We start from the raw sequence: 14,178 nt of genomic DNA on the forward strand, positions 1-14,178 counted from the left end.
CAACTGTCTTTTCGAGTTTTTATTGGAAACATTTATAATAGAAAATATTTTATTAAAATAATAATTTCATACTAGTCAAATGAAAAAGTTTGCTATCTAGTCATCTGCAGATTAAGGAGCTGGTTAGAGAGTCAGCTTGTGGTGGAGCAACAAGCTCAACTTCTCATTGGTTGAATCCAGTCATTTTCCTGGGTCCTGATTGGTGGGTTCAAGGCTGAGGTGAATCCTCATTGGCTTGAGAAGGAATGTCGATAGAAGACGTTGGTGTTGGCGGCATAGTCGAGGGTTACCGTGGCGCCCGCGTTCTGTGCCCCCAGACTGGCTCCGCCCAGCGCAGACGACTGTGACAGGGTCAGGAGGCTGTAGCCGTGGAAACGACCCTTGAACTTGGGAGTGGCGGCTGCCCCAGCCAGAATCTCTGTGAAACCTAACAGGAAGAAGTCTAGAGTTAGAGACACACACACACACACACACACACACACACACACACAGCACACACACTGCACACACACTGCACACACACCTGGCTTGAGGAGCTCCCAGCTGTTCCAGACTGATCCAACACAGAGGATGGGAAGACCCTGATCCCCTCTGAACACAACCTGGGAGAGAGGAGAGAGAGAGATGAGGGGGAGAGATGAGGGAGGGGGAGAGAGATGAGGGAGGGGGAGAGAGATGAGGGAGGGGGGGAGAGATGAGGGAGGGGGGGAGAGATGAGGGAGGGGGAGAGAGATGGGGGAGGGGGAGAGAGATGAGGGAGGGGTAGATATAAGGGAGGGGGGGGAGAGAGACAGGGAGGAGATGGGGGGAGAGGGAGAGAGACAGGGAGGAGAGGGAGAGAGACAGGGGTGAGAGGGAGGAGGGAGAGACGGGAGAGAGACAGGAGAGGGAGAGTGTGTAGGGTATGTGTATGAATGTCTGCATGTGCGTGTGTGTACTGTGTGTGTATACTGTGTATCTGTGTGTGTGTACTGTGTATCTGTGTGTGCGTGTTGATGTGTGTGTGTCTCACCTCCTGTACTCCAGGAAGGACAGCTATGACATGCTGGGCCAGAACTCTACCTGCCTCTCTAAACACGTACTGACACATATCATCTCCTGCCTCAGCCTCTGGAACACACACACACACACACAGTCAGCTCAGGACTTCTGATGTAGAGGAATGTGGCAAAAGACAAAACAGACAGAAGACAAAAAGGAAGTGATGTCACTCACTTTCAGCTAAGTTCTTGCACAGTCCGGCAAAGTGAGATTTCTGGAAGTTTCTATAGAGATGAGGAAGCATGCCCATGAGGTCTGACACCTGGAGGAGGGAGACAGGAGGGAGAGGGGTGGAGAGGAGGAGGAGGGAGACAGGAGGGAGAGGGGTGGAGAGGAGGAGGAGGGAGACAGGAGGGAGAGGGGTGGAGAGGAGGAGGAGGGAGACAGGAGGGAGAGGGGTGGAGAGGAGGAGGAGGGAGACAGGAGGGAGAGGGGTGGAGAGGAGGAGGGAGACAGGAGGGAGAGGGGTGGAGAGGAGGAGGAGGGAGACAGGAGGGAGAGGGGTGGAGAGGAGGAGGAGGGAGACAGGAGGGAGAGGGGTGGAGAGGAGGAGGAGGGAGACAGGAGGGAGAGGGGTGGAGAGGAGGAGGGAGACAGGAGGGAGAGGGGTGGGGAGGAGGAGGGAGACAGGAAGGGGGAGGGATGACTACAAGATGTCTAGTCTGCTCAGCCTGCATAACCACAGAAGAAGCATTCAGGTGGTTGCACTTCCTGTTGCCCTCTGACCTGGAAGTACTCCTCCATGGCCTCCCACACATGAGTGACATCATGAGGGGGCGTGGCCAGGTTGTCTCTGGCATCGAAGACTGCCTTCACCGCCCGGTGGGAGATCCAGAAAGCTGAGAGGGAGGGGGAGGGCCAGAGTGCGGGAGGGGAAGAGAGAGAGGGAGGGGAGAGAGGGAGGGGGAGGGAGGGAGGGAGGGGAAAGAGGGAGGGAGAGAGGGACAGTTAAAGACAGCAGGTACAGGTTGTACAGGTGAGTCAGCAAGTATTTACCTGAGCCCTCGTCCCCCATCATGTGACCCCAGCCTCTACAGTAGGTGTTTACCTGAGCCCTCGTCCCCCATCATGTGACCCCAGCCTCCACAGTAGGTGTTTACCTGAGCCCTCGTCCCCCATCATGTGACCCCAGCCTCCACTGGAGGTGTTTACCTGAGCCCTCGTCCCCCATCATGTGACCCCAGCCTCCACTGGAGGTGTTTACCTGAGCCCTCGTCGCCCATCATGTGACCCCAGCCTCCACAGCCCAGCTGGGCTCCGTCGGCCTGGACCAGCTTGCAGTTGGAGCCCGTCCCTGAGATGAGCACCACGCCTCCTAGTGGGGGACAGAGAGAGGGAGCAAACAACATCAACAACAACATCAACAACAACAGCAGCAGCATCAACCACAACGACGACTGTAAAGTTCAACGGATTCTAACCGCTGTCGCTGGCAGTCGCCATGGCACCAACGGCGTCAGTGGTGATGTAATACGAGGAGCTGAGTTTGGGGAACCGCACCGTCATCTGACCAATCAGCTTCTCGATGGCGTCCTTCTGCTCTCCTCCGCTTAGCGACATCCCCTGGAGACACACACACCCACCAAGAAAAATTTACTTATCTTGCATCACGGTGAATAATACTCAAAATATATATTTTGAGTGACTTGAGGTTTGACTGACAGAACAACTGACCAATGAATGCAGGGGAGTGTCAGGATCAAGCCCCGCCTCTTTCTTTGCCCTCTGAACCATGTCATTTATGGCCTCAATACTCCTGTCCACACCTACGAGCTGAAACAGGACACACACACACAATAACCCTGTCATGAGGAGAACCTGACTCACCTGTAGAACCTGTACCCTTTAGAACAGGGGTGGGCAACCCTGCTCCTGGAGGGCTGATGTCCTGCATGTTTTGGATGTTTCCCTGCTCCAGCACACCTGATTCAAATGAATGGTCATTACCCGGCTTCCACAGAGCTTGATAACAACCCATTCATTTGAATCAGGTGTGCTGGAGCTGGGAAACATCTAAAATGTGCAGGACAGCAGCCCTCAAAGCAGGGTTGTCCACCCCTGCTTTAGAACACAGCGATGTTCCTTCTCTGAGGAGATCTGGGGAAGCTTTTGTAAAGCATCTTTTGCTCCGAACACTGGGGATCCAGGCAGCTGAATCTGACCTGGGTCAGGGTTTAGCTGCTCAGGGCTCACATACCCAGTGGTTGGTGGAGGGACCCTCTGTAGCTGCCAGGAGCTTCCCCTCTGCGGACACCAGCACGGCCTTGGAGTGGGTCCCCCCCCTGGAGAGGGGCCACACACACACACACACACACACACACACACAAACAAACACAGAGAGTGTGTGTGTAAGAGAGAAACAATTTATACAGTCAATGTGTATGTGAAAGACAGAGGGAGAGAATGTGTGTGTGTGAGAGAGAAGGGGAGGTAGGAAGAGAGAGTATCGTTCTCCAGTCTGTTGTCGGTACGAGTTTCATCATCATCATTCACTACACAGAACTAAAGGCTGTATACCGGCTCATCAGTATGTTAGCAGTAGGCTGATACTAGTGAAAACAGTTTCCTATTGACGAAAATAACTTCACACACACTTTATACTAATCAGTTAAACTATTACATTTCGAAGCCGGACTCACCCTTCAACACCACCGAACACAGCAGCCATGGGTAATTTCACTTCCTGTTTTGGTCATATGACACGTCACTTCAGGTATACAGCATGCGTTTTGTAAACCAGGACAGTCCGACTGGGCGGTGTGTCCCCAGTTGAGGTTTTCGAGCAACAGAAGACGAAAACTGCACCTGCCATTCAGGTTTTATTGTGATTCAAAACGATGTCTGTCGCTACCCATCCTTCACTAGGCAGACTTTGGAATTTTGATTGTCACCTGAGCATAATTTAAAATGTATACTTTTACAAGCAGGTTATATATCCTTATCATAAGGTTGCTATAAAACCGTTTTATAGAAACCGTATCATGTGATAATCACGCCCTGTTCAATTCCGTCTCACGGACCCACCCTATGTAAACAGTCAGTGTTGTACAGTCTCAAGTTAACAAACAGGCGGCGACATTGTACAACCAGTAAAATATCTTGTTGGGTTTTGCAGTCGCGTATAGGGCTCGAATTTAACCTCGTTTAAATAGGATTTAATAGTTTACCTTATGAAAAACGGAATTGAGAGTCAGTTTGAGATCTGGGTGCCAAATCGAATTCAGGGAAATTGGAATCGATTAACCGTACCCAGGTCAATGCAATGAACTGATGAACTCCCCGTGACACGAAACAGTACTGAGCTCGCTCTCTCCACAATTTTTAGGGGGTGATAATGTCACAAATCACCCACTCTTTTTTACTTTATCATAATTATTTAGATTGCAGTTTTGAATCACAAACTAATACGTGGCACAGTGCGGCCTTGATCAACAAGTTAATGTGTCATTGTAATTGTGTGTTTGTCAGCGAGACCGAGTGTTTGTGTTTGCGTATGAGAGAGAGGGTTATTGTGTGACAGCATGAAAAAATGAGTGTGTGTGTTGTGTGTGTTTGTGTGTCAGTCAGACGGCTTTTCTGCTTCTGTCCCTATCGAAGACTGCGTGCAAACTGGGGAGGTGGGAGGAGGAGAGGAAGAGAGCAGCGCACTCAGCATGCACGCCAGACTGCGCGAGGACAGGACGCGCGGGGCGAGGACGAGGGAGCAGCAACAAGCGACCGACAATCAACCGACATCTTCACAAGACGTTACATAACAATCTTCTCTAGACCACCTGTAAACTCTTTCAAAATGTTTATGGAATGTCCTAAAAAGTTGTAGCTGGTGTTAATGTATGCGAATACGATTACTAACAGCCGACAAGCGGAAGTGAGAGTAGAGGGAAGTTTGGCGGGGAGAGGAGAACGGTAAAGTAAAGTACTCGCTGTCAAGTTCCAGTCGAATCTCGCCGTGGAGGGGTGGCGAAGCAGGACGGATGGACGCCCACATTAAGGAAGGACAGCTGTATGTACAGCACCAGAAGTTTGGCAAGGTAGGAGCAGAAAACCAAACAAAAACAATCGTTGGTGTTAATTATATCAAATGGAAGCTGTTGTATTGATTTCAGGAGAAAAAAGAGAGAGAGAGAGAAAGAGAGAAATTAATGTCCTTGAAATTCCAGATGAAAACAGACGTTAACGGTTTAGAATGCCCGTCCATTGCGCACGGGTACCGCTATCTGTTTTGCGTCACGGGGAAAAGCGCCCACATTGACACAATTACAGCTCAGTCATTATTTAGGCACACACCAACAAACATCCTGCAACATTCAGCTAGTTTGTTAACCGGCTGTTACACACAGGCGACCTTTGTTTTGATGTCCCGGACAGTCTTTACACTGTGACCCCTATCAGTAGAGGAAGTTAGAAAGGGAATTGTAAAAAGGAAATCTTGTAACAGTGTGATTACAACGGATCTGTGTTGTGATTTGACGGTTTATAGTCTCGCGACAGATCTGTTTCATGTAGAATCTGTTTACGGGAGTTACTGCTGTTTGCGTTTTATTGTTTTTCTAACTGTTCAAACTCTGTGGTGTGTGTGTGTGTGTGTGTGTGTGTGTGTGTGTGTGTGTGTGTGTGAATGTTCAAAGTATCAGTCTGTCTTGAATTGCAAGGCCATGAAAACAGCCAGGCTTCAGCAAGGGTTCAGGCCTAGGGTCGTGTGTGTGTCTAGTCTTTGTAAGAGCGTCTTTGTGACTACGTTCTTTACTGTCACCCTGGTCACATTGTGTACGACACACACACCCACACTTAGGAGCCAATGACAAACCAAGTGTAATGGAGTGTTAACTGCACTTCTGCTGTCAAGGACACACACTATCTAACACACACTATCTCTTACACACACACACACACACACACACACTCTCTCACACACACACACACTCTCTCTCTCTCACACACACACACAGTCTTAGTTGGCACTTCCACATGCAATATCGGAAAAAAGTTATATGACTGATGTGGCCTGCCGCAGGTTTCAGCCGTAAAGTAAATCAAGTTCTTAGATCTGTCTGACATGTCAGAAGTACCTGTCTGTAATCTAAGATAAGACACCCTACACAAGACTGTAATCTGAGCTAGCAGCCTACATTAGACTGTAATCTGGACTAGCAGCGTACATGAGACTGTAATCTGAGCTAGCAGGCTACATGAGGCTGTAGTCTGGGCTAGCAAGATACACAAGACTGTAATCTGGGCTAGCAGCCTACATTTACCTTACATTTAGTCATTTAGCAGACACTTTTATCCAAAGCTTTACAAAAAGTTCATAGGTCAATGATAATAAACAACATGAGACTGTAATCTGGGCTAGCAGGCTACACAAAACTGTAATCTGGGCTAGCAAACTACACGAGACTGTAACACGAGACTGTAATCTGAGCCAGCAGGCGATTTTAGACTGGAGAGTGGAAGGGGAGCATGGTAGAGTGGGAGTCAGGTGGCTGAGCGGTTACAGATTCGGGCTAGTAATCAGAAGGTTGCCGGTTCGATTCCCAAATGATGTTGTGTCCTTGGGCAAGGCACTTCACCCTACTTGCCTTGGGGGAATGTCCCTGTACCTACTGTAAGTCACTCTGGATAAGAGCGTCTGCTAAATGACTAAATCATTTAGCAGACGCTCTTATCCAGAGCGACTTAGTAGAGTGACAGTATTATCTTCAGACTAGACTACTTCCGGAGGCTGTTTACAATATTCTTCTTAGATGGATTGTGGCATTTGTTATTGGTGAAACACAACACAAAGGCCAAGATATGTTCCTGACGGTGTTTCGAGTGTGTATGAGTTTTGAGTGTGATGATGACTAGTCTAGGTTTGGAGCTGTGAGGGCCTGAAATAGTCTGTCTATCAGTCTGTCTGTGAAGGAAGTTTCACTCACTCACTCACCCACCCACCCACTCTCTCCCTCCTTTTCTCTCTCCCTCCTTCTCTCTCTCTCTCCCTCCCTTCTCTCTCTCTCTCAGTTTCAGACATTAACATAATTTCCATTCAGAGGGTTGGTGTCATAATTGTTGTGAACCTTATAAGGAGCTGTGTGCTCCTGCAGGCTCTGCAGACCTGACGCTACAGAGTGGAGAGCAGGCTGTTTCTGTCCACTTGTGACCATTAATGTGTGTGTGTGCTCAGAATACACACACACACCTGCAGCCAGCCATGAGAAGCAGAGAGGACTGTGGGTAATGATAATCCCACACATTTCCTGTCCCTCTGTGGCAGTTATATATAACTAGTCTCTCTGCACGTTTGTGTATTAGTGTGCGTGTTTGAGTGTGTGCGTGCGTGTGTATTAGTGTGTGTTTATGTGTAAGGATTATAGATAAAGTCATCACACTCAACTACTGTGTTACCGTCTCTGGCCCTCTCCCAATCTCTCACTCTATCCCTCTTTCCTCCTTTTTCTCTTTCTCTCTCCCACTCTCTCTACATCCCTCTCTCTGTCTCTCTCTCTACATCCCTCTCTCTGTCTCTCCCTCTCTCTCTACATCCCTCTCTCTGTCTATTCCATTACCTCTCTCTGTGTTCCTCTATCTCCTCCCCTCTACTTCCATCTCTCTCTCACACACAGACACACTACCTAATTCACACACACAATACGACAGGTTCACTGTCTTGGCAGGTGTTGGTGTGATGTCACTTCCTGTGTTGACCATGAGGTCGTGCCCAGAACTTCCTCTTAGTGTTGCTTTGTCTCATCTGGTGGTCATGAAACGTGTGTGCATGTCTATTGTTAGGAGTTTCACAAACCCCCTTCCTGAGAAAAGCTCATTCCAGTGTCCTGTGTGATTGTCCCCATATCCCAGGAGTGTTGATGTAAAGCTCTCACACACACACACAGGTGTTTCAGCACCACCAGATGTAGTACAATTCATTTATCTTTCCTTCTTTCGCTCATCATGTCTTTCTTTTGCTCTTGATCCCTCCCTCCCTCCCCTCTCCTCCAATCAGAAATGGAAGAAGAGCTGGTTTGTCCTCTATCCGGCCAGTCAGAACGGCATCGCCCGCCTCGAGTTTTACGACTGCTCCACCTCCTCGGGCAACCAGCCAATCAGCACCAAGAAGCTGGACAAGAAGATCATCCGCTTGTCAGAGTGCATCTCCATCCTGCCGTCGCTGGAGGCGGGGCCTAAAGAGGGCATGGCGACGTTCTGCGTGGAGACCAATGACAAGACTCACGTGTTTGCTGCCGACAAGAGCGTCTCCACGGAGTGGGTGGAGAAGATGTGTGATATCGCTTTCCAGGTAGGGGGAGGGTGGAGGAGTGGGGTGGAGAGGGGTGGGGAGGGTGGAGGAGAGAGGTGGAGAGGAGATGGGTGGAGAGGAGAGGGGTGGGGAGGAGAGGGGTGGGGAGGGTGGAGAGAGGTGGGGAGGAGAGGGGTGGAGAGGAGAGGGGTGGGGAGGAGAGGGGTGGGGAGGGTGGAGAGGGGTGGGGAGTAGAGGGGTGGAGAGGAAAGGGGTCGGGGAGGGGTGGAGGAGAGGGGTGGAGAGGAGAGGGTGGAGGAGAGGGGTGGAGAGGAAAGGGGTGGAGAGGAGAGTGGTGGGGAGGGTGGAGAGGGGTGGGGAGGAGAGGGGTGGAGAGGAAAGGGGTGGAGGAGAGGGTCGGGGAGGGGTGGAGGAGAGGGGTGGAGAGGAGAGGGTCGGGGAGGGGTGGAGGAGAGGGGTGGGGAGGGGTGGAGAGGAGAGGGCTGGGGAGGAGAGGGGAGGAGAGGGGTGGGGAGGAGAGGGGTGGGGAGGGTGGAGGAGGGGTGGGGAAGGGGAGAGAGAGGAGGAGGGAGGAGGATGATGGGAGGAGGATGGGGTAGAGAAGGTGCGTGAGATCGCTTTCAAGTCAAAGTGTCAAGTCACGTCTGCCGTCTTAGAGTGAGTCCTGACTGAAAGGAAATGGAAAATAAAATCCCTCCCTCTCTCTCTCAGGGAGGTAGTGGGGCAGGTAGCAGTATATCAGACGACCAGCAGAACTTGCAGATGGCAGAGAACATGATCTACTACTCCAGAGAAGAAGGTACACACAAATACACACACACACACACTAGTACGCACACACATGATCACAAGCACACACACTCTCAAGCATGCACCATGCTCCATAAATACTATAATACCTCTAAATAGGTTATAGGTCGACACTTATTAACCGTATCCACACGTCTAAAGGTCACAGTTACCCAGTGGAAACGTGTTGCTGTGCAGTATTCTAATACAGCCACATACTCACACCGCAACCTCGCCTCTCTCTAGCATCTCTCTCCTTTTCACTCTCTATCATCTCTCATATCTCCCTCCCTCCCCCAGTGAGTGAGTTCTGGGTGAGTGTTCAGCGTACGGAGGCGTCAGAGCGCTGTGGCCTGCTGGGGACCTACTACCTGCGTGCTGACAAGGACAACCTGGTGCTGAGGGAGTCTAAGAGCAGGATGAGCCTGCTGGTGTGGCCCTACAAGCTGCTGCGCCGATACGGACGAGACCGGGTACACACACGCACACACACACAGACACATGCACTTAGTGGTTCAGACAAACACATCTAATCAGCCACACAGTTTTAAACACACATTTGCAGATGTGGTCAAACGTGTCGGCTAAATAAATACATTGCATAAATGAATACGTACATCAGCCCACGCAGCAACCAGCCACACCCAGACACCCTATGAACACCCTGTGAACACCTTGTGAATACTCTATGAACACCCTGTGAACACCCTATGAACACCCTGTGAACACCCTGTGAACACCCTGTGAATACTCTATGAACACCCTGCGAACACCCTATGAACACCCTATGAACACCCTGTGAACACCCTGTGAACACCCTGTGAACGTGTTGTGGTTGTGTGTTGCTGTTCCCAGGTGATGTTTTCCTTCGAGGCGGGCCGCCGGTGCGAGTCCGGTCCCGGTAACTTCACGTTTGAAACCAAGCAGGGTAACGAGATCTTCTCCATCGTGGAGGCGGCCATCCGCTCCCAGAAGAGCCAGGCGGAGGAACGGCCCGCGACCTCCGACCCCGCGCAGCCGCCGGTCCCCGAGGCGGACGGGGACTCTGGGGGGAGCAAGCCGGGCTCAGCGGACGGCGTGTTCGGGGGGCGGGGCCACAACCACAAGGGGAGGGGCCTACCTGAGCCGCCACCCCCCACGGGAGGGAAAATGGGCGGGTCTCCGTTGCCCCGGGCGGCGGGGGAGGGGGCGGGGGTGTACTCTGAGCCGGTGGATTCAGTCCGTCTTCCGCCTCCCCTCCCCCCCTCAGACTGCCTCTACTCCGACCCCGTGGACAGCCTCGTGACCTCTGACCCCGCCGGCTCCGCCCCCGTCCCCACGCCTCGGCTACGGCCCCTCGGAGACGAGGCCGCGCCCGGGGGGCGTCTCCACGGCAACAGGGCGGCGGGGGGGGGGGTCGTCGCCAGGAGGGTCGTTGGAGCCCCTCTACTCCGACCTCTACGACCGCGTGGCCCTGGATCTCATGCAGCGGATGGGCGCGCTGGACCTGGAGGGGCCGGAGCCCACGGAGCACATCTACGACGAACCGGAAGGCCACGGTGTGGCGGCGGCCTGGAGGGGGCGGGGCCAGGGCGAGGAGGAGGGGACCTATAGCCTGGCAGTGGAGTCCCAGACCAGACCTCCAGCCGGCTCTCGCTGGCCCAAGCCCACTCTGGCACCCAAGCCCATCAAGATGCCCCTTCCTCGGAAGGAGCCCGCCCCACTGCCCCTGGGGAGGCACGGAGGGGGGGGAGGGCTGAACGTAAACAACAACAACAGTACGGGGGGAGGGAACAGGGCCGAGGGGGTGGGCGGGGGAGGACGGGGGAGGAAGGTGGAGCTGTATAGTCAAGTGTCCAGGCCCTGGTACCCCAACCCTGCCCTCAGGGCGTCTGACGTCATCTACGATAACCTGGGGGACCTCTGATGCACTTTCTGTCTGCCTAACACACACATACCCCTTCACACACACACATACCCCTTCACACACACATACCCCTTCACACACACCCCTTCACACACACACATACCCCTTCACACACACACCCATTCAAACATACACACACCCCTTCACACACACATACACACCCCCCACCCCAAACGACAGCATTTGTCCCTCCCACCAGCCACTTCAGCAGTCACATGACCTATTGGTCAAGACATTGATTGGACAGTCTCCTTTTGGATAATACTTCTTGAAATCAGCTCTTGGACAGAACTTTTAATAGTGAACTGAATACATGATTTTGATTATATAGTGGGTTGCCATGGCAAACCAACACACAACCAGGCATATCTCAGGGCTCAATGGAAGACACTCCCCTGTTGCATCTTGGGACTTGTAGTCCAATGGCTGGCCTCCAGACCATCCTGTGCTTCAGTGGCTAACCTAGAGGACATGGTTCGTGTGTGTGTTTGTATCTGTGGGAGTCTTGCTTGTGAACTTGTGTGTGTGTGTGTGTGTGGAATGCCTCGGTCAGCCACAGTGGTAGCCAGCTGACCTCAGTGTGGTTGGTCCAGCACTTGACCACACGCTCCTCCATACATGGCCTGGAGCTCTGGAACCTGACTGGGACTGGGGCTAGGACATGGGGTTGGGACATGGGGTTGGGACTGGGGCTAAGACATGGGGTTGGGACTGGGGCTAAGACATGGGGTTGGGACATGGGGTTGGGACTGGGGCTAAGACATGGGGTTGGGACTGGGACAAGGACTGGGGCTGAGGCGGGGCCTAGGACTAGGACTGGGCCTATGTTCACCTTAAACTGAAGTCCAACACCATCAACCCAACCATTTTGCACTTGTGTTGTTTTGAAAGCCGTGAAAACCTTTTAAATGTTCAGTTGGTCCTGAGCTGGAAACATAGCAGGACTAGATATGTCTCCTCTCATTAGTCTTCTTCTTGCTTTCTTTCTGTTAATTACACTTCCTGTCTTCATGGTTGAACTAGGAAGTGGATGTTTTGCTGAGTCACCTTCCCTGCAGAGAGAATGAACTGAAGTACTGTAACTTAACATAAGACTAATCAACTGGCATGTGTGTGGTTTGTGTGCGTTTGGTTTTTGTGTGTGTGCGTTTAAGACAGCTGCGCTGTATGTACATTTTATAAGAATTATATTAATAAACATTCGGCTGGTAAAAAAAAAGCAACCACTATCATCTACGAGTGATCTGTAATTTTTTCTAAATAATTTCGAACTCGTTAAACTGTTTTTGGTGGCAGAGGTCTGTTTCGTTGTTGTTTTCAGGTTGCCAACAGTGACCACTGATCGCCATGGCGTCGGCCGGTTCTGTTCCTTCTCCTCCTGTTGTTGGGTTGCCGTGGTGACCGTGCAGGGAAGGTGGCCTGGCCGTGAATCTTAACCAGCTCCTCTCAGACAAGTCGAGGTACACACACACACACACACAGATATATATACACACACACACACACAGATATATACACACTCTTTCAACCTGTAGTTTAGTTAGACTGAGAAAAAGGAGAAGAAACTAAAACTCTGTTTCTCTCATTCAACAATTCAACATGAGTCAGCAAACTCACACACACACACTAAACAAGGAGTCAACACACACACACATTAAACTAGGAGTCAACACACACACACACTAAACTATGATCAACACACACACATTAAACTCTTCTATGAGTCGACACACAACAGATAAACGTTTGTTCAGCATATTAGGAAGACAACAGCTGGACGAGGTCAGCTTTGAGAGACTGGTGGAATATCCCTCTCACACACACACACACCTCATATTAGCTGTGATATAGCTCAACACTTCCTCATTGAACTTTCCCAGACAAATATCAGTCGGCACATATTGTGTACACACTCATCCTCACACATATGTACACACATGTAAATACAGTCTGCCTCAACTGTACTCCAGACATGTGCTCAGATAAATGAAGTTTGCCTTGATTGTACTACTACTACACACACATACTGTTGTTCTGTGACCTTTAAACTCTTGCCAGATTCCTCCACAATCCCTCCTTTTAAGATGGGGAGTGGCTGTGTGTGGAATACAGTCAGGGCAAACTTTATTTACCTGTGTGTGTGATCAGGTGACCATATTGCCTTGATTGTGTCTTGTGTGAGTTGCCTTGATAACATTATTTGCTTTTTTCATCCTTTATCTGGGTGTGTCTGGGTGTATCTGGGGAGTCAGGTGGCTGAGCGGTGAGGGAGTCGGACTAGTAATCCGAAGGTTGCCAGTTCGATTCCCGGTCATGCAAACTGACGTTGTGTCCTTGGGCAAGGCACTTCACCCTACTTGCCTCGGGGGAATGTCCCTGTACTTACTGTAAGTCGCTCTGGATAAGAGCGTCTGCTAAATGACTAAATGTAAATGTGTGAGCAAATGACTGCATTCCTATGCCTGTGTGTGTACTTTACACACATGCACCTTAATGTGATTGGAGTGTGTGTGTCAGCCAACCTGCTTGTGTGTGCAAGTGCATTACTGTGTTTGTGTAGTAGTGCAGTAGTTTGTGTGTGTATTTGTGACAGCCAATCCACCAAAGCTTTTATTCCAGTTCAGACAGATTCACTACTAGGTCTCTGCAGAGGTCAGTGTGTGTGTGTGTGTGTGTCTGCCTGCCACATGTTGGAAATCATGCCAGTGGAGAGACTGACACACACACACACACACACACAGTCTGAGGCGATGATAACAAGGCCCAGATCAAAACCATAAATAAGGAAACTGTCGCAAAACGAGGAGCTGTTTATCACCATGGTGATGACGTGAGTTTGGTTCACCTCCCGTTTCCGACTCCGGCTGCGCCGCTGCAAAGCCGCGTGACGGTCGTTCATCATCTCTGTTCTACTGTAGACAACTATTCCTTATTGGCTGTTCGTCGGTAACGGTAGAATGAAGCTGTTAAAGCATATTAATAATCAAAGGGGTAGGTTTTGATAATCAGAGAGATAGGTTTTGATAATCAGAGGGGTAGGTTTTGATATCCCTTTTTGAAGTTTAAACTAAGTGAAATAACTCCAGCCAACAAGCGCTTAGAACCTGAACCCCGACACTTGGATGTGGGCAAGCGCTTAGAACCTGAACCCCGACACTTGGATGTGGGCAAGCGCTTAGAACCTGAACCCCGACACTTGGAT

The 14,178-nt window shown here is 50.8% G+C and overlaps 2 protein-coding genes across 2 annotated transcripts; one reads left to right on the top strand and one right to left on the bottom strand.

Annotated features, from left to right (window-relative positions):
* Positions 1–4: 4 nt before the first annotated feature.
* nagk (N-acetylglucosamine kinase) lies at positions 5–3,715 on the bottom strand. Its single transcript, XM_067261574.1, has 10 exons — positions 3,681–3,715; positions 3,239–3,323; positions 2,716–2,814; positions 2,463–2,604; positions 2,246–2,356; positions 1,768–1,880; positions 1,216–1,303; positions 1,013–1,110; positions 524–602; positions 5–427 (listed from the first exon to the last, which is right to left on the bottom strand). Exons 1-10 carry the CDS (start codon positions 3,707–3,709, stop codon positions 228–230), a joined length of 1,044 nt encoding a protein of 347 aa, XP_067117675.1. The 5' UTR covers positions 3,710–3,715; the 3' UTR covers positions 5–227.
* A 1,002-nt stretch (positions 3,716–4,717) lies between these two features.
* Positions 4,718–11,649, top strand: dok1b (docking protein 1b). The gene is made up of 6 exons (XM_067261979.1): positions 4,718–5,072; positions 8,027–8,320; positions 8,993–9,080; positions 9,371–9,543; positions 9,926–10,433; positions 10,480–11,649. Exons 1-6 carry the CDS (start codon positions 5,016–5,018, stop codon positions 10,974–10,976), a joined length of 1,617 nt encoding a protein of 538 aa, XP_067118080.1. The 5' UTR covers positions 4,718–5,015; the 3' UTR covers positions 10,977–11,649.
* Positions 11,650–14,178: the final 2,529 nt, after the last annotated feature.

The sequence above is a fragment of the Osmerus mordax genome, chromosome 23 (genome assembly GCF_038355195.1).
Source record: "Osmerus mordax isolate fOsmMor3 chromosome 23, fOsmMor3.pri, whole genome shotgun sequence".
Lineage (NCBI taxonomy): Eukaryota > Metazoa > Chordata > Actinopteri > Osmeriformes > Osmeridae > Osmerus > Osmerus mordax.

Bases quoted from the DNA above. Each gene is read 5' to 3' on its own strand.
- nagk (XM_067261574.1), bottom strand. From the start codon at position 3,709: ATGGCTGCTGTGTTCGGTGGTGTTGAAGG. The intron at 3,324-3,680 runs GTGAGTCCGGCT...GCCCCTCTCCAG, and splicing joins GTGTTCGGTGGTGTTGAAGG to GGGGGGGACCCACTCCAAGG. The intron at 428-523 runs GTGTGTGTGCAG...TCTTCCTGTTAG, and splicing joins CTGGGAGCTCCTCAAGCCAG to GTTTCACAGAGATTCTGGCT.
- dok1b (XM_067261979.1), top strand. From the start codon at position 5,016: ATGGACGCCCACATTAAGGAAGGACAGCTGTATGTACAGCACCAGAAG. The intron at 9,544-9,925 runs GTACACACACGC...TGCTGTTCCCAG, and splicing joins GCCGATACGGACGAGACCGG to GTGATGTTTTCCTTCGAGGC. The intron at 10,434-10,479 runs GTCTCCACGGCA...CGTCGCCAGGAG, and splicing joins CGAGGCCGCGCCCGGGGGGC to GGTCGTTGGAGCCCCTCTAC.